Consider the following 22772-nt stretch of genomic DNA (forward strand, 5'->3'; position numbering starts at 1 on the left):
AGAGAGAAGGTTACGTAAGAAGAAAGGAGCGCGGGTTATAGTAGCCAACCTCCTCATTCAGCATCCCTCACTTAACATTCCACCATTGATAAGCATCAAATAAACTCAAAAAAGTACATCAATGTGATACAAATTTAACATTCACAGAAACTAAATTGAAAAGCCAGAAGAAACTCGAGCTCCTAGATTCTAGATCACATCCAACAACCACCCATAAAAACTACCGTTTCTTCACAACCCCAAAAGAAAACAGAAACCATTCCGAAGAGCCAGAAGAAACCGATAGTACCAGAATAAACAAAATCTTCTTGCAAACAAAACAAAGAAACCGATAGTACCAAAAAGCCAATTTTCCAAGAACTTAAAATCTTCCTGCAAATACTTGTTGTTATTTGCACCATCCAACTATTGTTTTAAAACTACCCTTCCAAACAAATTGCCTCTCCAAGCTCTGGTGGGTAAAATGCAGTCAATAAAAGAATAAATTCCACATCAAAGCAGAGTGTAAATCGAAACCCATGTAAAGCAAAACACATGGCAAAATCCAAATTGCAAATTAGTTTGTAAAAAATACCCAAATTGCGATTTTATTGTGACAGATTTTGGAGGAATGTAACAAGTGACGGCTGGAGGCGGTGGCCAGGGAACCAACGACAGCGTGGGGGAGTGACAGAGGGCGGCAATAGTGAAGAGGAAATGTCGAGAAGGATCTTAAAGGGAACTTAGGGTTCCCGTATGTGTTCTGGGCTCATAGGCCTTGGGCTCGTGGACCTTGGGCAGTATTGGTTAGAGTAATAATAAGGTTGGGCCATTATGGTTTGACTGTATGTAAGGGCTTGGCCCATAGTCCCTTGTAAGCCCTTTTAAAAGGACGTTGCTTATGATTGAATGTCTGTTATTTTACTTCCTGATAGTCATGGTAACTTTAGCTTTACTATTGGAGTCAGTTACAATTTGTTACAAGTCTAGGAGCATATAGCTTCCCGTGAGTGAGCTATTCATTTTCATCGAAAATCAATACAAAGAATATTTCCTTTTATTTCCTTGGAGGCTCTCACCCTCGAAGTGAGTTATCTTTCTCACCAATTGTAGCAGGCGTGTAAGAAGGAAATGCGCAACCTCAATTGGCAACAGGCTAGGGGAGAAGGAGGGGGTGGCCGTCGAGGTGAGGTGGCGGTGGCGTGGTGGGGTTGTTGGCGACTGTCTGTGCGCGAGCGGAGGCTTGAGGGAGAAGAGGGATTGGGCAGAGATAGGGGGGAGGTGGGGGGAGACAGGAGGGAAATGACCAAGGGAAAACGCACGGAAGAAGTTAATTTTATTAGTTTTTTTCAGCAACCTAATATCGCCAAAATAACTAAAAAAGTCGCCGCAAATATGTAAATCTCATTTTCACGTTTTCAGTGAATCAAAAATTGTTGGTACTACTTATTGCGGTGACACTAATTGTCCACTAATTTTGGAATTGTCCAATGTGGACAATTTGGGATTATGTTATCTGTATTGTACATTTTTGTTACTCATACTCTTTACATTTAATATGAAGTTTTGGTGTCTTCATCTACTGTTCTTTGGGTATACTGTTCGTAGGGTCACAATCCCTCTCTTTGAACATGTATACTTAGAAAATTATGGAGAGGTGCTACAGAAATTTCTACTAATGTGGAAAATAGTAGAGTGACAAGATTTGTGCAATATGGATAATATAATCTCGAATAGGATAGGATCAACTACCTTATAAAAAAAGCAATGAGAATTGGAGCATGACATGCATGTGAATTTTCTTACGTGTTATTAATAGATAGATGTTTTTAGAAATGGACAAAAGTTGGATGCGTCTGGGCGATAGACTTGGAAAGGATTACGTACCCTATGCGTGCGGAGTAAGAGCCTTCATTGATTTTGCACGGGCCTTTGCTGATAGTCATGGTTACATTAAGTGTCAATGTCGAGGGTGTAAAAATTTGTGTGCGATAGGGTTTGATGAAGTTGAAAGTCATATATTTGTCAATGGTATGGATCTGGGGTATATTCGATGGGTATTGCATGGTGAGCTGTATGTAGGGGTGAATTCAGTCCGGTCCGTTCGGTCCGGAGGAGGTTTTGTGGACCGGACCGGACCAATTCAGTCCAGGGTTTTCTCACCCTGGACAGGACCGAATAGGCATAAGGTCCGGTCCGGTCCGGTCCAATTCGGTCCGGTCGGTCCTATTCGGTCCAACCCTATTCCAGATGGGCCAATAGCCCAAGCTTATTCTTCTGTTTTTTTGGCCCAATAGTAAAATCCACTAACATTTTATCCAATTTGAAGCAAAAAAATACAACTTATAAAGCCACCCACAAAATGCTTATAAAAAAAAATGCAAGTTACAAAGCTATTCACCGATAGTCTAAAAAGGAATAAATTACAAAGCAACATGCCAACTAAATTACAGTGAATAAATTTAAATTAAATGTTTTACTACAAAAAATAAATTTTATCTATATCCATTAGAAACTTCAAAAAAGGAATAACTACTTGATTTTCTTACTACTAATCTATCCAAACAATTTAAACAAGGTTAAAACTAAAAATTATACTAGATAATGAAAGAAAATTGAAAAAACATTCCGAAGCAAATTTGGCTTCTAAAAGGAAGAAAGAAAAAAAAAAACCATTCCCAAGCATAGATAATAAAAACTAAAAATTATACAGATCGCAAATAACTGAAAAATTAAAAGTTTTAAATACAAATTACAATTTACATCAATGCAAATTATACAATTATTCTCTTGGCAGCTCATAAGTCCTAGCTTCCTACATCTTTTGGCTTGGTATACTTTTCACCTTTCAGTTTTCACAATACGTTGGAAAGTGTAAACAAAGGAATTATTAGCAAATAGCAAAAGTGAAAATTGATATCTAACGAGCTAAAATACAATTCACCTCATTAACTTGCATTGGTTGTAGACATTGTATTTGAAGCCTCCATAGAATTGTCACCGTCCCGAACAAGTTCTATACAATAAAATGAAGTACTTATAAACAAAAAGTTATAAAATGAAGTACTTAAAAAAAAAAAAGTTATAAAATGAAGTAAGTAAGAAACATACCCAACTGCCTCTCAAAATCCTCCACCTCATTCATTAAAGTCCTAAGGTTGATTGGAGTAGAAGAAGAATGAAGCCAATTCTGTGTACAAATGAGAGCCTCAACCATCATCGGAGATAAACTACTTTGAAAAGGATCAAGGACGCGACCCGCTGTGCTAAATGTTGATTTAGAGGCCACTGTAGATACCGGTATTGCGAATACATCTCGTGCAACTTTTGAAAGTACACGATATCTAACTGAATTAACCCTCCACCAAATAAGAATGTCAAAACTTGGGAATGCCTCCTCACAACTTTCAGTTAGATATCTATCAACCTCATTCTTGCTCCCCAAAGTGCTTTCCGACTGTAACCGTTGCTTGAATATGGCCATTCTTTTTGCCGTCCTATCAACTCTAACACTACCACTATCAACTGTAGAATTTACTTCTTCACGTGGGGGACTTGTGCGCTGCTGTTGTAGATCAGAATTGTTGCCTCCCTCATTATCAGCGTATGCCTCATTCATGCGGATTAAAGCATTTTTAACCTTCCAACTCAAATCAACAGCTTTTGTGGGATCATCAACAAACATGCATTCCAATGCAAAGTCAAAATATCGCATCTTATACCGAGGATCAAGAATAATCCCAACAAACAACAGCATATTCATATTATCTAAGTCGCCCCAATATTTGTTAAATTTTTTCTTCATATTTGTGGCTATTAATCCCACTACAGTGCTTCCTATTTCACACTCCACATCAATTGCATCGGATATTTTAACTAACTCCAGAAAAAAGGAGTTGCAAGTTACATATTCATTCCCCGAAAAAGATAAAGTTGCATCATGAAATAGTTCAAGAAACCTTACAAACAACTTTACCTTCTCCCAATCGTTATTATTGGGAGGCCCTAACTTGTTTGATGTTCTCCTATTCACCACATCACCAATTTGATCATCATCGTCATCATCGTCTCCAACACTACTAAGGAACCCCGAATCTTCTTCTTCCAATCGTTCAAAAACTTTTTGAAATTTTAAAGCCCATTCCAACATAAGATAGGTGGAGTTCCACCTTGTTGGTACTCTAAACAAATGCCACTTTTGCTTGCAATTTCTTCCAACCTAATACATTTCTTAAACGTACTCCACCTGTAACACCCCGTATTTTAGTGCATTTTTACTGAAAGATTATTTCTATTTATTCAAAAATTTATTCTTTTGTTTTAAAATTATCGGATATTTTAAATGGTTTATTTTATGATCTTTAAATTGTGGAAATTAAATTTGATATGTTTTCTTAATATTATTTATTGTTATGCATTAAATTGTTCTTCTTTTTAAATTAATTGATTGTTGGATTTAATTATTTTATTTTCATTGTATCATTACGTTTAAATTATTTTATTTAACTTGCTATTTTGAAATCATTTTCATTGGATCATTTTTTATGACCTAAGAGGTGAGGATTGGACCTCATTTCTTTTCCCCACCTTTATTTTTCTCTTTTTCTTTCCTTTTTCTTTCTTTCTTCCGCTGTTTTCCTTCCCTGCGCGACACATTTCTCTCCCCTTCCCCGTGCGTTGCTTCTTCCTCACCCAACCCACCGCCGTCGCGCCGCCGTGCATGACACCGCCCCTCCCTTCAGCTCCCCCACTGGCCGGCGACCACCTCCCTCCTTTTCCAGCTCCTCCATCGTCGTCGATAGCCCTCACGCCCAACACCAAGCCGCGGCACCCCTTGTGCTCGTGCGCCGCCGTCGCGCCACCACCGACCACCATCTCTCCACCACTTCATCCTTGACCTCCTAGCAACCCAATGGACCCAACCCCAGCTCCGATCCGTCACCGATGAAGCCTATCTATCTCCATTTCTGATTTGGACATCTTTGGCCTAAAACCACCATTTGCGCCGCCACCCACGGCAAACCACCACCACCACTAGCTTCACCGACCTCTCTAAGCCCTACCCTATCAATTTTGGGTCTTGGTTTGTCTCCGTTGAAAAATGAGTATTTGAGACCCACGGCCACAATGCATTTTGCACTGTTCTGCAGCTGTGTTGCAACTTCTTGCAGCTCCGTGATCCTTCAAAAATTATTATATAGCACTGTAAGTATTTTTCCAAAGAACTATCATGATTTAAATATATTTTTGCACTAACTCATATTATTGTGGTCTGGTTGGACATGCTGGACTGAGTCCGAAGAGTTCAGGGGTCGGATGGATTGTGGACAGAGTTGTGTGTTTGATTGGCATTGTGAAATGTTGGTTGTTGGTATGGTGTTGTTCAGGTACATGGCATACTGCACACATGATCATGTTTGTAAAGGAAACTGGGTTTTCGTGTACATGCATTCATGTTCATGTGTTTCATGAAAACTGGGTTTTCATGTGTTAAAGGATTTTGGGTGCGTGTGTATCACGACCCCAAGCCAAGATGGGGTATTATCTAGGTGGAGCTCCTCTGGTCACTCGGGAGCGGAATATACTGAGTGACGTCCCCTGGGTTGTCGCTGGGCGACAACGGGATCGGACGAGATGGTCTCGTGCTGACTCTGTGGCCCCTCTGCTGGCGGGGGCTAGAGGATGCTTGGCCACGAACGCGCTGGGCGCGGAACTGGGCATCGCTCATTGGGTAGTGGGTACTTGGCCACGAACGCGCTGGGCGCGGAACTGAGCATCGCTACGAAGCCAAGACGTGCGGATGATCCCTAAGGGAGATCATGGTGCATTGGTTAATGGATTAATAGGCTATTTTCTGGGAAAATAACGTGTGTTGAATAAAAGGATTTTATGTGATTCATTTTATGGGAAAATGAGGTTTTATTGATTTGGGTCATTTTCTGGGAAAATGACGGATTATTATTTTTGGGCGAAAATGGAATTTTGGCGTGTGTTGGAAAATATCTATTTTCAGGGAAAATGATATTTTTGAATCTGATGCATATTTCATCATATGCATGCATGTTAGTTGCACTAATATGTTTTTATCTCATGGTTGTTTGGTTTATACTTACCTGCGGTACCGTTCTATGGTAACGCAGATTTTGATGCAGAGGAGGATGAGGGCGAGCCTGAGGAGTCGGCTCTGCCCGAGGAATGATTGGGATCACTCATATTTTGGTTTGAGACTTGTATATATTTTTATTTTGGATGACTGTATAAATTTTTAAAGATGATTTATTTTGAATATTTGTATTTAAAATTCTGGTACTTAGTAGACTTATGTATATTATCCGCTCTGTTGTTTATTGTACACTGTTGCATATGCACATACTTGACACTATCGTTGGGATGTGTGACCGTGTTGTCACCATCTTGATGTCACGATTCCCGTGTTTTTTTTGTACGTGGGAGTCGGGGCGTCACACCACCTTTGAGGTGAGGACTTAACATATTTTACAACACATCTCACCTTCACAATAGACTCATCAAATTCCCTCAACCCCTCACAGACAATTAAGTTTAGGATGTGGGCACAACACCGAACATGCAAGAATTCATGTTCCAAAACAGTGTCCTTCCTATACTTGGTTTTTTTCTTCAAATAAGAAACTGCTCCGTTATTAGAACTTGTATTATCAAGTGTGATTGCAAGTACTTTCGGTCTCCCCCAATCATGCAAGCATATCTCTATGGCCCTACCAAGTGTATCACCCTTGTGATTCTCAACCAAACAAAAAGAAAGAATTCTTTTGTGTAGTTTCCAATTATCATCAATAAAGTGTGCCATGAGACACATATAATTGAAGTTTTGGACGGATGTCCATGTATCCGTGGTGAGGGAAACTCGTTACTCTTGAAGAGCACTTCTTAACTTAGTTTTTTCCCTTATATACACACTAAAGCAATCTTTCGCAACCGTAACACGGGATGGAATCCCTACCCACTTAGGGCAAACAATGAGCATAAACTTCTTGAAACCCTCTCATTCAACAAAACTAAAGGGTAACTCATCAAGAATAATCATTTCTGCTAAAGCTTGACTGCAAGCCTTAACACTAAATGATATGGGCACAAATCCCCCACTATCACTTCCTACACCCACCTTCCAACCGAGAGTAGTTTGGGACTTATCCGTCTGTCTCAATGGACATTTCTTACAATGTTTTTCAATGTGATACTTCATGGACTTTGTACCTTGGTCTTCGTATCACATGCATACGAGCACCACAGTAATTACATGCAGCCCTAGGTTTAGTTGGATCACCTTTTGGTATTATTGTAAAATGATCCCAAACCATTGACCTTTGTCTACCACTACCACTCAGTTTAGTATTAGCACTTACATTGGGTGGGAGTGGAGGAATGCCTTGCCCATGTGTAGCCTGTGTTGACCCTACATCATCTGTAGTAGAATCTTGTGGAATCAATTCTGGAATATAGTCCATCTAGAAAAAGAAAGAAAGGGAATTAAATACTAATTAAGGGTTTAGTATATAAGTTACATCAATTATATATATATATAGGAAAATGGGAAGTGAAATTATTTTATTGCCCAAACCATACTTCTACAGAAAACAACCCCAAAATAAAAAATAAAATGATCTTTCACAAGCAGTATCCATCGGCATCTATATCTCAATATACCAATAATTCAGTTTTAGCATTACAATTTACAATTTACTCCCACATTACAAAGTTATATCTCAAAGTTATAAATCTCATTCAGTCATAACTCAGTTTTGTGGGTTGGATTTCTGCAATTTTTTTGGGTTCAAGACAGCACTACAATGCTCATTACTCCCACATTACACTTCAACCATGCAAGAATTCTTAAAGATATAAACCTCACCAAACCCTAATTATTAATAACACAAACCTAGTCACAATTCACAATTCACAAAACCCTAATAAAACAAACCCAATCGCAATTCACAATTCACAAAACCCTAATAACACAAACCCAATCACAATTCACAAACACAATCACAAAATGAATAAATTTCGGATTCAAAATGAATAACACAAACACAATCACAATTCCATTACCGTGGCCCGTGGGTCTATGCGTCCATGCGTGGCAGTGTGGGACGAGAGAGAGGCGAGATGAGGGACTGAGAGAGGCGAGACGAGGGACGAGACGAGGGACGAGAGAGAGGCGTGATTGGACGAGGGACTGAGAGAGAGGCGCGATTGGTTTGTGAAGACTCGAGACAGAGACGAGTCACGAGAGAGAGGCAGAGACGAGGGAGTCGAGGGACTGAGTCTGAGAGAGAGGCGGCTTGTGCAGTTGTGCCGTGTGCGTGGACTGGAGTCTGGGACTCTGGATTGATTTTAGGCTTTAGGGTTTGAAAAGAGAGGAAAGTGGAAACGGCACCGTTTATTGAGGACTTGGGACTCCCTCAAATTATCAAATGTGGTTTTTTTTTTTAAATGATAATTAAATTTTTCTTTTATGGTTTGAAAAATTGATAATTATAATTTATATATATATATTTGTAATACATTTAAATTTTTAATAGACTATAGTGATTTAGTTATAGTGATTAGTATTAATATTAGTTATAAACTTATATATTAGTATAACTATATTTAATATTAGACTATAGTTATATATTAGTCTTAGTTATAAACTTATAGTGATTTAGTATAGTTATATAATATATTAGACTATATAATAGTATTAATATTATACTATTAGTATAGTTATATATTAGTATTAGTTATAAACTTATAGTGATTTAGTATAGTTATATAATATATTAGACTATATAATAGTATTAATATTATACTATTAGTATAGTTATATATTAGTATTAATTATAAACTTATAGTCATTAGTCATACTGATATTAATAATTTAATACTATATATAGTTATAACTTATAGTCTTATAGATAATAGACTTATAGTGATTTATTTATAATTGTAGACTATAGTTATAGACTTATAGACTTATAGTATTATAGACATAGTGATTTAGTTTAGTTATCAATTTATAGTTATATAATTATATTGATGATGTTAATTGTTATTTGTTACTAACTTAGAGTACATTAATGTATTATAATTTTCGATGTGGCTGTTTTGCACTCAAAACAAGGGTGTTTGGGTGGAGAGGGGGAAGGTTCTAAAGTAGATGGTGATCCAAGACAGTTTGGGGCTTGGATGAGGGCCTCAAATGCACGTTGTTATCGTGCTGAAAGGCAGTCAAAAGCCTCAGGAATGGGAAGGAACTTTGCAAGTACTGATCAGGGGGAAAAGGGAGAGAAGGTGTTTTGATGAAGGAAAAAAGTAATATGGAGGGTGGCTCGAAGGAGATAGGGGTGACTGAGATGACACAAGAGGTTGAAGAACCTTTGGGTAAGAAAGTAGAGAAAGTCAAGTTGCAAAGCTTAGTTAGTATACCAGATGACCCTGAGGAAGGATACCTACCTGTCACCGATAGTGAAATTGTTGCAGCAGACATACAGCTCGATAATGAACAAAAAAGGAGTAGAACAAGCACCTGGAAGAGAAGAGCTCATGTTCACAAAGCTCATGGTGAGTCTTTAACCTCTAATGTACTTTTGAAAAGAAATGCAGTCTGTAATTGAGATGAGGGTGAGAAATTGGAGGGAAGAGGCAAAAGATTGAGAAGATGAATTGTAGAAGGGGGAGATGTGAATCCAAATTGTATGGTGGAGGCTGTTGAGCAGCCCCACCAAGATCAATGAAAACCTTAGTCTGGAACTGCCGAGGGCTTGGCAACCCTCAGACAGTTCAAGACCTTAGCCTTTTGGTTAAGGATAAGAGGCCTGAAGTGATTTTTCTGATGGAGACTATGGTTAAAACTAGAAGAGTAGAAGGACTGAAATCAAAGCTGGGAATGGAAGGTTGTTTTGTGGTTGATTCATTGGGTAGGAGAGGAGGTTTGGCTCTATTTTGGAATGGTCAAGTTAGTGTGGAGATTCTTAACTTCTCTCAATGGCATATCAATGCAAGTGTTAAAGAAAGCAACTCAACTGAGTGGAATTTCACTGGCTTTTATGGACATCCTGAGGTAGCAAAGAGAAAGTTCACTTGGGAGTTGTTGACTAGATCAAAACCTAGTGAAGGGAGAGCCTGGTGTGTTGCAGGGGATTTTAATGAAATTCTGACCCAAAGTGAAAAAAAAGGAGGTCAAATGAGATCTGAGGGTCAGATGGGGATGTTTAGAGAGGCCTTGGAAAAAATTGATCTGTATGATATGGGTTATGTGGGAGATTGTTTCACTTGGAGTAATGGTCACAATGACCATACTTTTACCAAAGAAAGACTTGACGGATTTGTAGCAAACAAAGAATGGAGAGAGAGATTCCAGCTAGTAAAGGTGGAAGGTCTGGTTGCTAGGAGTTCAGACCATAAACCGTTATTAATGATTGCAGGGAATGAAAATTAAGTATGGGAAGAGGAGAAGAAAATTCTGGTTTAAGTTTGAAGCTAGCTGGCTGAAGGAGGAGGATTGTGAGATGATAGTGAAGAAAGTGTGGGAAAGGGAACAGATGAATTCTGAACCCATTAAGCAAGTTTTGAATCTGTTACAAAGATATAGTGGTGAGCTAACAAGGGTTTCAGTAAGAGGGACAGGGAAAGAGAAGGGAAGATTGAGTGTGGGAAAGGGAACAGATGAATTCTGAACCCATTAAGCAAGTTTTGAATCTGTTACAAAGATATAGTGGTGAGCTAACAAGGGTTTCAGTAAGAGGGACAGGGAAAGAGAAGGGAAGATTGAATTGTTAACAAAACAGATAAAGAATTTGCAAGAAACTGAGGGTCCTGAGGTGGTTGATGAATTAAAAAAGCTTAAAAGAGAGGTGGGTAAACTTTTTGAGCAGGAGGATCTAAGGTGGAGGCAGAGGGCAAAAATGAATTGGTACAACTTGGGAGTTAAGAACACAAAGTTCTTCCATGCTTGTGCCAATCAAAGGAAGAAAAGAAACAAAGTGCTGACAATGGTGGATGCTCAATCAGTTTTGAGATCTGGAGAAGATGAGATTGCAGAGGCTTTCAAGAGGCATTTTTCTGAGGTTTACAGATCTGAATCCCCTTCAAGAGAGGCCATTGAGGAATGCATACGCCCTATTAATACAAAAGTAACAAGTTGTACGAATGAGGTGTTGGAGAAAAGGTTCTGTAGGGAGGAGGTGGAGATAGCTTTGAGAGATATGGGCCCTCATAAATCCCCTGGGCCAGATGGCTATAGTGCATGCTTTTATCAAAATCTATGGAGGACTGTGGGAGGAGAAGTAATTGATGCAGTTTTGAGTTTCTTGAATGATGGTAGAATTGATAAATCCTTGAATTTCACCTACATTGCTTTAATTCCAAAGCTGTCTGATCCTGTGAAGGTGGGTGATTTCAGGCCAATAAGCTTGTGCAATGTCTTGTACAAGCTCATTGCAAAAACCTTGACTAATAGGTTGAAGAAAGTATTAGATGGGGTGGTTTCACAGAACCAAAATGCCTTTATCCCAGGCAGATTGATCACTGACAACATTGTGACAGCTTATGAGGCACTACATTCCATGAAAACTAGACTTAAGGGCAAAATGGGGGCAAAGGCTTTGAAGCTAGACATTTCGAAAGCATATGACAGAGTTGAGTGGAGGTACCTTGAGGCAATAATGGTGAAAATGGGGTTTGGGAAGAGATGGATCAGTTTGATCATGGGATACATTACTATTGTGTCATATGCTGTGCTATTGAATGGACAGCTAGGTGAAGTGATAATTCCAACAAGAGGTTTGAGGCAGGGCTGTCCCCTCTCTCCATACCTCTTTTTATTATGTGCTGAAGGGTTAAGTGGACTACTCAATGAGGCAGAACGGGCAAGCAGGATTAGAGGGGTGGCAGTGGCAAGAGGAGTAAAACTCACTCATCTCCTCTTTGCTGATGATTGCATCATCTTTGGAAGAGCATGTTGGGAGGAATGGGTGAGGATAAGGGGTATTCTGCAGCTTTATGAAAGGGCTTCAAGGCAATGCCTCAACAAGCAGAAAACCACCATCATGTTTAGCTCAAATGGTAGAAAAGGGGACTGGGAGAGAATTACAACAGACCTGGGTGCTTGATTTCAAAACAGTTTTGAAAAGTATCTCGGATTACCAGCAATGGTTGGGAAATCCAAGTATGACACTTTTAAAGGTATCAAAGATAGGGTGTGGCAAAGAATTCATAACTCGAAGAATCAATTCTTGTCCCCTACTGGGAAAGAAGTCCTTTTAAAGGCTGTGATCCAATCAATCCCTACTTACTGTATGAGTGTTTTTGCACTCCCAAAAAAACTTTGTAAGGAGATAGCAGCAGAAATGGGGAAATTTTGGTGGAGCTTTAAAGGAAATGATAAAAAGATAAGGTGGATGGGCTGGGATAAAATGGGAGTTTCAAAACATTGTGGAGGTCTTGGATTTAGGGAACTTGAGAGCTTTAATAAGGCTTTACTAGCAAAGCAATGCTGGAGAGTCTTAACAAATCCCGAATCTATTACAACCAAGGTCTTGCGTGATAAATATTTTAAGTCATCTGGTGTGCTAGATGCAAAACTGGGTAGAAACCCTTAATTAATTTGGAGAAGCTTGTGGGGAGCTTTGGATCTTTTAAAGGAAGGGCTAGTATGGAGGGTTGGCAACGGAAAAAGCATAAATATATAGGGGGACAGATGGATCCCTCAACTTTCATCCTATAAAATCCAATCTCCTGTCAAGTGTTTAACTGAGGTTGATAAAGTGGCAAAGCTTATTGATGAAAACAAGGGTGAGTGGAAGAAGGAAATAGTGAAGGAAGTCTTTAATGAAGGTGAGGCTGAGATTATATGCAGGCTACCAATTAGTAAAATTGGCAGGTCAGACAAGCAAATTTGGGCACTCTCAAAGAATGGGATTTTCAATATGAAATCAGCTTATCACTTTGAAATGCAAAGAAGGAGAAGGCTGGTAGGGGAGTCCTCGAAGGTTTCTTTTGAAAAGGAAGGCTGGAGTGATATTTGGAGGCTAAAAATACCAGTGGTCACAAAGCTGTTCATTTGGAAAGCTTTAAATAATTGCTTGCCTACTAGAAGGAACCTATATAGAAGAAAGGTAATTGAGAATCCCAACTGTCCAATTTGTAACAGATATGAAGAAACAATCTGTCATGCTTTGTGGAGCTGTGATGCAGCAGTGGATGTTTGGGCAGAGGGAAGCAGTCCAGTTCAGAAATGGTCATCAGAAGTGGCAGATTTTGGGATGGTTTGGAAGAAAATGATACAATCTCTAAGCATGGAAGATCTGGATTTGGTTGCTATTGTTTTAAGAAACATCTGGTTGAGGAGAAACATATTTGTTTTTGAATCTTTGTTCAATAGTCCAGCAAACATCTTTAAGCAGGCTGAAATAACATGGGCTGATTTCAAAGAAGCCAACTGTGTTGAGAGCCAAAAAGGAAATCCTGAAATAAGAGAAGTGGAAAAATGGAGAAAGCCCAGAGAAGGGATGATAAAAGTAAATTGGGATGCTGCCTTCATGAATGATAGTAAGAGGATGGGAGCTGTGATTGTTTGTCGAGATCAAGAGGGGGACATTCTGTTCTCTGCTTGTATGCCGCAGTCAAATGTTATGACAGCAAGCCAAGCAGAAGCTGTGGCCTTGTGGAAAACAATGAAGTTATGTGAAGATTTGCAAGTGGGAGAAGCTGAGGTTGAAGGTGATGCTTCATGCATTGTCAAAGCAGTTAATAGTAAAGATGAGAGTTGGGAATGGGGAGGCCAGATAATTGAAGACATAAGGGGGTTGCTAAACAACAGACCCTATTGGTCTGCTTGTCATACACGAAGGGAGGCAAATAAGGCTGCGGATTACTTAGGAAAAATTGCTTTAAATATAGATGAAGACTTAGTTTGGATGGAAGATGGCCCTGAGGGTCTGTAAAGTTTGATTTTACAAGACAAAATTGTAATTGATTCTTCTTAATGAAATTCTGAGGTATGTTTTGATTCAAAAAAGAAAATAAAAAATTTACAATTTTTTTACATTTTGTATATGAAGCAATAAGTAATAAGCATAAATAATTTAACTATCCATGATTCCATACATCCATACATGCTTTATATTTACTTGCAAGTTGCAACTTAGGTCATAGACTCATAGTCTATCAATTCATAATTAACTAAGTTGCAACTTGCAAGTAAATATAAAATAATATATTTATAAAAAATTAGAAAAAAAAAAGATTTCGGTCGGTCCAGTCCGGTCCGGTCCGAGAAATCTCTAACTCGGGACCGGACCGAACCGGTCGGTCTGGTCGGTTTTTTCGGTCCAGACCGGCCAGCTTACACCCCTAGCTGTATGAACACTCAACAAATGTATTGGTCGATCATCCAAATTATTTGCGACATATGAATAATGATTATGAGCATGATGAGATGGAGGAGATGTTGGGTGACATTGGAGCTGGGATGTTTATGGATGAGGTTGACAACAATGCCTCAAGTGGCCGAAGGACTGATCGTGAAAATTTTGCTACAATGTGGGAATATGCACAGCGTGAGATTTATCCAGACTGTACAAAATATTCGAAAATGTCGTTTATTGTGTGGTTGTTTCACATTAAGTCATTGTGTGGGATGTCAATGAAAGTAATAAACATGGTATTGGACTTATTTAACAAGGTGCTTCCCAAAGGTTCTACATTGCCGAAGAACTTTTATGAAGCGAAACAGTTGAGAAAATGATTAGGATTTGAGTACAAGTTCATACATGCATGCAAGAATGATTGTGTTTTGTTTTGGAAGAAGAACAAGGAGAAACAAGCATGTCATGTATGCGGAGAGTCGAGGTGAAAGGGTAAGAAAAACGTGCCGGTTAAGGTGTTGCGGTATTTTTCCTTCAGACTTAGGTTGCAAAGACTATATATGTATAAGAAAACAGCTAACGATATGAGGTGGCACGAGGAGAAAATGGTTAAGGATGACGCATATATGAGGCACCTAATTGACTCACTTGCGTGGCAATCTTTTGTTAATCAATGCCATAGTTTGGGATAGAAGCTTGAAATGTGCGCATGAGACTCACAACTGATGGATTCAACCCTTTTGGGAATATGAGTACAAGTTATAGCAATTGGCCCGCAGTGTTGATTCCATACAATCTTCCATCATGGAGGTGCATGAAGGTGCCAAACTTTTTGTTAACTTTACTTATCCTAGGCCCGAGATCACCTGGGAATGACATTGATGTATTCATGCATCTGTTGATTGAAGAGCTAAAAGAGTTATGGGAAACAGGTGTTAGAACTTATGATGCATCCACATCGACATCTTTTTAGATGCATGCTGCGGTAATGTAAATGATAAATGACTTTCCGGCATATAATAATCTTTCCGGCTGGAGTACGAAAGGGAAGTTAGCGTGTTTGACATGTAATAAAGAAACTGCTAGTGAGTCATTAAAATATTCTCAGAAGTTGTATTTCATGGGTCATCAACGTTATCTACTAGCAAATCATGCATGAACAAGAGAATGTGCTAAGTTTGATAGGAGAGTAGAGGACAAAATTGCACCAAATGAGTTGGCTGGGAAAGAGATAGTGGAACAACTAGTACATGTTAGAGCACACAATTTTGGCAAAGGTCGGGGAAAGAATAAGAGAAAACAAGGCATAGCCGAATTGAATTGGACAAAGCGTAGTATTTTTTTTATGACTTACCGTATTGGTCGTCCTGCATGTTGCAATATAGTTTGGATGTAATGCATATAGAGAATAATATTTGTGATAATATACTAGGTACATTGATGAGCATTAATAAAAAGATGAAAGACACGATCAAGACAAAGAAAGATCTTGAGAGAATGAGAATTAAACATAATCTACATTTGCGGGTGAAAGGCAATATGGTGGTCATGCCACATGCATGTTTTACGATGACGAGGGAGGAGAGGATGGACTTCTGCAAATGGTTGCAATGTGTGAAGTTGCCAGATGGTTATACTTCAAATATTAGTAGATGAGTGAGCCCTGATGACTGGAAAATCAGTGGATTGAAAAGTCATGACTGTCTCATATGTTTGTAGATGTTATTATTTGTGGGAATTCGTGGGAAGCTGGCATCTAACACGCAGGAGAGCAATAGCCAGTCAACACCTACCAGTAAAGAAATATTGTGGTTGATAATTAATTATATAGTTAATACTTTTGTCTCCATAACTGTATAACTATAATTATACTATTATCATATAGTTGATACATCTGCACGTCGTAGTCATGGCTATACACGTGGCATCTCTCTTGAGAAAAATAGAATGTACGGAAAACTCAAGATCACCATTCCTGATAATTCCACTGGAGGAGTGGATGATAGTGCAGTAACGCTTTCCTCTTATATTGGCACAGTAGTTCGACCTTGTGCTCTATTTTATGTGCGCTCATGGTGAGATGTTCCGAATGAGATTAAGGAGCACATTCGAAGTCGTGTGGTGGTGAGTTTAGTTTGAGAGTACATTTTTTCACTTAGATTAGTATATCATATTTTTTACTTGATTCACTTATTAGGATTAATTCAACCTCGACTTTACCCGTGGCGAGGATTTGAGAACTATGAATGAGTTGATGGCTACACTATTCCAACATCACAGGGGACGATGTCATGACCACTTCAAGAAGTTTGAGACGTTGGAAGAGGCTGCGCAGTCCCATTTCCAGCATATGAAATTAGATGATTGAAGAAAGTGTTGTGATATTTTCGCATTTCCAGATTATCAGGTATTTTACATTTATATCCTTTAATTATTTACATTCATATTCATTCTCTCTATTTTATGCATATATATTACAATTAACATTATTAATTAATTTTGTAGCGCTTGAGTTCTTCAAATCCATAGAATAGATTAACTCTGACTATCCACCATCGTGTCGGTTCAAGATCATTCCACTGTCTTGTTGAGAAAATAGTAATTAAAAAATTATAGAATTTATTTATTTTTCTGATATTCTTTTATTTAGGTACTAACATTATCTTTTCAAAATTTCTAATGTCACTTTGTTAGAAACGTGATGATTCTGAAAACTTTTCTCTCATTCATGTCTATGCTGCTGCTCACACTGATGAGCATAGTAAGTGGATGGATCCTACCACTACAGATAATTATGTAAGCAGTGTTAATTTTGTTAAATAAATTATGCAACATGTGAATAATTTATTTTTTATTTCTATTTATTTTAATACGTTACTTATTAACGATGTGTTTTCTTTTAAATTGCAGGAAAAAAAGATGGAGATGCAGTCAGCGTCTAGGGAATCCTCTTCTATTGACATAGACATATTTACGCAAGTGCTCGGGCCGTAGTCTTGTATGACAAGAGGTTTGGGACAATCTTTCAAGCATAAATGGTCATCCTCCTCAACCTCATCGACTTCACATATTAATAATCTTACCAAAGATTTAGAAGTTGCACAGCGTGAGTATGAGTATATGAGGTCGAGACAGTAAGAGTTAGAGTCTCTCTTAGAGTGACAGTCTCATTTAGAGACGCGTTTGCAAAGTCTCTCTTAGAGTGACAGTCTCATTTAGAGACGCGTTTGCAAGACCAACAGAGAGACCAGGAGGAAAGAATATGTAGTGAAATCCAAGAGCAAGTGCAGCGGGAGCTGATGGAGCAAATGGAGCGTGTTATGTTGTTGCAACAAAATATCGGTGGCGAGGAAAGAAGAAGAAATAAATTTTATCATGGTATATAACTAATTTTAATATCTAATTTTGAAATTTTATAAGATATTGTTAGTTGTTAATTGATGGTGTGTAATATGATACAATTGGTATGTTGTTAAATTTTATGAAATTAGTATTTCTGATCTGTTCATTTGAATGTAAATTAAAAATGTTCAAACATTGGTTAACATTTGAACCAATGTTCGAACATGAATACACAAAATTATACAATAACATTCGAACGTAGGCCACAATGTTTGAACGTACTCGCCCTCAAACGAGCAAAACGTTCAAATGATTAAAAGATTAACGTTCGAACAAACCTCCGAACGTACCACTTGCGTTCGAACGCTTCTTCATTAACATTCAAAATAACATCCGCACATTAAAACCATTACGTTTGAACATTGGTCTGTTAACATTCGAACGTTTATTGCAATTAACGTTTGGATGCATAAACGTTCGAACGTAAATATGATACGTTCGAACTAGAATCAATGAACGTCAACTTCTGTCATTCGAATGTCAATCGGTCGGGTTGCCGTTCAAACGTTCAATTGGACGTCCGACTGTTACTTTCTGTGACAGATCTCAACCGTCATAAAAATAGATAATGTTTGAACGTTACACCAAACGGAACACCTCCTAAACCAAGATGCACATTAGGTGACAGTTGTTGTGACGGTTTCAAACCGTCACCAAATATCTTTAGTCACGTTTTGGTAATTTTTTTGTGACAGTTTCTCCTGTCACAAAAGACAAATTGTGTTGTAGTGAAAACATTGGGCTTCATTAAAAATCACCCACTATATTTAAAAATATAGCTTCAATATTTAAAACGCGAAGATGAGACTCATAACCAATTGAGAGAAAAAGGGACGGGTTGTTACATCTTTTCATCTCAACTCAACATCCTAATGAAACCTATATAATCTTATTAATAATTCTAATTTATATAGGTTGAAAAATACTTTGATTACATATGAATATATACCCTGACGCGATACAAGATATTATAAAAAATAAAGTAGAATAGTAATAAACGTAGACTACTTATTTCAGGCGTAACTTGGGTAGGCTAGCACTCTCCGCCATGAGCAATCGTCTGTTAAGGACATGAAACACAATTATAAAATTACAAAGTTTTATGATCTCTCATTAAAAAACGTGAAAATTACTTGGGAATTTCTTTTGGCTACGTACGGTTCTTAACTTTTGGTTTAATTTCTCTTTATGTTTGAAATTTGAAGTCCCCATTAACTAACGTACTCATGCCGCAGTCGGAGACCCAAGTTGTAATTAGTCTCAATATTGGATTTTTATACTTGATATCTAAAGAGAAAATATTTACATCAGTCTACTGTTGGCTGCAGCCGCATCACACTTAACGTTTTGGGTTAAAAAAGAAAAAAAAATACCACGTAAGGTGCGTGGAGAGTGTAAGCTGATGTATAGTCGGTCTCATATCTAAAATATGGCCGATATTACGCCAAATTATTTTGGAGTCGGCTTTGAACCCTTTTCTTGATGCTTGAAGTTTTTTTTTATATAACTTTCATACAATAATTGATACTTGCGGTACTAGGCTGTACAAATTTTACGTAATTCTTTTAAAAAATATAAATAAATTTAGTACTCAATTGAAAAAAAAAACTTTAATAGGGGACCTCATTTTTTCAAAATGAATGCGCGAGACTTGAACATTTTAAAACTGTATTTATCATTACTCATTTTATATTGAGAACGACGCCTTTATCTTTTGTGTTTAAAATTCTAAGAAAAACTATATTTATAAATTGTTGTCGAAACCAAACACCAAAGACTCGAGTTTAAAATTTTCTTATAAATAAAATTATGTCATGTTAATAGTACGCAAGAATACAGTTTAAAACAACATAAGATTGAAATCTCCTTAAAATTCATCTGAGAAACCAAATCAATATAATACAAAATGATAGACCAAATTACGAAGGGGTCTTGTGGTCAATTACTATATCATTTATTAGTAAGAGAAATTAACAATGATCATCAGAAACAAATTAATCAAGGCATACACGCCATTTATTTGCTGCCACTTATTTCACATGAAGTACTGTAGCAGCATATGGATGTATCGACAAAAGAAGCTATTCCAGAGGGGATGCTCTTCGGCTAATGCTATTTCCTGACTCCCACTAAAAAAACTTGACTGGAACTAGTTTCAGTGGTGTTCTTTTCTTGGTAAGGCCCGGACCAGTCGATTCTTCCATGTTAATGTCCTCCTCTTTCATCCCACTGGGTAATTTCCAATCGAAACAGTACAAAAGATTGGCTAGTGCAAGCTCAACTGTGGTCGTTCCCATATGCATCCCAGGACAACCTCTTCGACCAGATCCAAATGGCAAGAACTCAAAGTTTTGCCCTTTATAATCAATAGAGCTATCATCGAACCTTTCTGGGTTGAATTCTTCTGGGTTTTTCCAGTATTCAGGGTCTCTTGCTATTGCCCAGTTGTTTACTTGCAGCAATGATTTTGGGCAAATGTCGTAACCGCTGATCTTAAAAGGTGCCATAGTTTCTCTTGGAAGAAGCATTGCGGCCGGAGGGTGCAATCTGAGAGTTTCTTTCATTATCATCTTGAGGTAAGGAAGATGAGGAGTGTCGCTTTCTGCGATTTTTCCTTTGTTTCCAACGAGATTTCTGACTTCATCTTGCGCTTTCTTCATCACTCGTGGGTTCCTTGCAAGCTCTGCCATTGCCCATACCGTGGTAATTGCAGCAGTGTTGCTTCCACCTAAAAATATATCCTGATACGGACACAAATATGAGGGTTAATTGCAGCAGGTGATCAGAACCGTACGTAGGTTCATAACTATAATAGCAAATACAACCCTAATCCCTAAGAGTACAGCTACATCCCCCGAGGGATGTTGCCCGAGAACCCACCGAAAAAGGCAAACATAGTTTTTTTATTTTTCTTTTCTTTTTTTCATGTATTTTTTTACTCACAACAAACATTTTTAAAAAAAATAAAAATTTACAACATCATTAAAAAACACTTCCTTAATCACTCAAACAAAAAAAAAAAAACCATTCGGACCCAAATTCGGGTCTCAAAGTATTGCTGAATCCGTAAAGTTTCAAATGAAAAGACTAGAAAGGTGTCGGCCATTGACATTTATTATTGTCCTTATAAATCTTTGAAGTGTTGAGATAGTCTATATATATGTGTATATATATATATATATATATATATATTATCATAACCATATAGATCAAGGTCTCTTCAACTTTTTTGTCTGGACTTAAAGATTTTAACTGGAAGAGAGACATGAGATTTATAGTTTTACATTATCCATTGCTCATTTAGTACTGACTTAAAATTTTCATTTTGTATATATATTTTTCTTCTAGTTGAAATATTAAGTTGGGATCATAACAAGTTGAGAGATTATGTATTTATATTTTCTATTTAGCTAAAGAAAACTTGAAGCAAAAACAAATTAGGAACCCGTAGTAAATAACAACGCATGGGAGGAAAGATTGTGATCTTACGAAGAGGATCGCCTTAATGTTATCTCTAGTGAACGGAGCTCCACCAGACTTGGCTTGCTCCCTTTCTATTCTGAGCAGCACATCGACGAGGTCTTCGTGTTCCTCTTTTGTCTTGTCAGGATTAAGATGAAAATCAATTGCCAGTTGTAGAAAGTTATCCAACTCATGGAAAATCTTGTCAAGTCTTTGAAATCTACCAGAGAGCCTGTCCACAATCCATCCCACGTATGGAAAGAACTCAGATGCACTGAAGCTTGCAAGCATGGCTTCAGCCTCATGAAGAACTTCTTGAAACTTCTCATTATCCAAATCACTCCCCCGGAAGCTCTTTCCAAAAGCAATCCTACAGAGAATACTTGCAGTAGGAGGCAACATCTTCTCCAAGATATTCACAGGGGTTTCAGAAGATGAAGACTGAGATATTGAATTCACAAGCAAAGCCACTTCTTCTTCCCTGATGGAACAATATGACTGCACCCTTGCCGCGCTAAAAAGCTCAAGAACACAGACTTTCCTTATCTCTCGCCAATACTCGCCATAAGGTGCAAAGACTATATCCTGATAATTGTACGTCAGTTTTCCTGCGCTGGCTGAGAGAGGTCGACTGCAACAGTCGAGATCATGAACTTTCAAGACCTCTTTTGCAGCCTCAGCAGAAGAGATAACAACAATCGGTTTAGCACCGAATTTGAGGAGCATCACGGGGCCATATCTCTGGGCTAGTCGCGACAAAGATTGATGAGGTAAATTGCCAATCAGGTGCATGTTGCCTATAATGGGAAGGTATGGAGGGCTTGGTGGAAGGTTTTTGTTTTGCCTCCGACCATGAATTTTGTCTTTCATGAGTAGCAGAATGGGGAGAAGAAGAAGAAGTGGAAGCCATATGGGTACAGCGAATACAGACATCATCGATCGAAAGCTAGATTTTATCTTCTTCTATTACATAAGTACGTCCATACACTGATCGAGATTGTCTCCTTTGATAATTTGTGGCCTCAATATATAGACACGACAACAGTGTCTTTTTTTTTTTTTTTTTTGGCAATGGTAGTACATTTCTTATAAGGTTGTATATATGGAAATTGTCATATTTGACTAAAACATATTAAATTCGAATAATACTATATACGGTACTACGATGCGCAAATCTCATACATTCTCTTTAAAAAAAAAAATTGAAATCCGTCATTAAAAAATAATTTTCATATAAGTCTCAAATTTATCATTTTTTTTAAAAAAAGAGTGCACAATCCAACTTGCACACTCTAAAATTGTATATAGTATTACTAATTCAATTCTCTTAAGCTAATACTATTTTTTTTTATAGGCTCTTAAACGAATACTTATATTTCAATCAAAATATACATTTTTCTTGGTATGCCCACTCCTTTCTCTTTTAGATCAATTCTTATCTATTTCTTCTTTATGTTTTTGGTTTTTAAATATAACAGTTCCCTATGATCAACAACATTAACGTTACAGAAAGTCATATCAACTACGTACGTACCATTCGAT

General features: G+C 37.8%; 1 protein-coding gene across 1 annotated transcript; it reads right to left on the reverse strand.

Annotated features, from left to right (window-relative positions):
• Nucleotides 1–19723: 19723 nt before the first annotated feature.
• LOC121256915 (cytochrome P450 71B9-like) lies at nucleotides 19724–22233 on the reverse strand. The gene is made up of 2 exons (XM_041157708.1): nucleotides 21258–22233; nucleotides 19724–20509 (listed from the first exon to the last, which is right to left on the reverse strand). Exons 1-2 carry the CDS (start codon nucleotides 22164–22166, stop codon nucleotides 19898–19900), a joined length of 1521 nt encoding a protein of 506 aa, XP_041013642.1. The 5' UTR covers nucleotides 22167–22233; the 3' UTR covers nucleotides 19724–19897.
• Between the last annotated feature and the right edge of the window lie 539 nt (nucleotides 22234–22772).

The sequence above is a fragment of the Juglans microcarpa x Juglans regia genome, chromosome 3S (assembly GCF_004785595.1).
Source record: "Juglans microcarpa x Juglans regia isolate MS1-56 chromosome 3S, Jm3101_v1.0, whole genome shotgun sequence".
NCBI classification, from domain to species: Eukaryota; Viridiplantae; Streptophyta; class Magnoliopsida; order Fagales; family Juglandaceae; genus Juglans; species Juglans microcarpa x Juglans regia.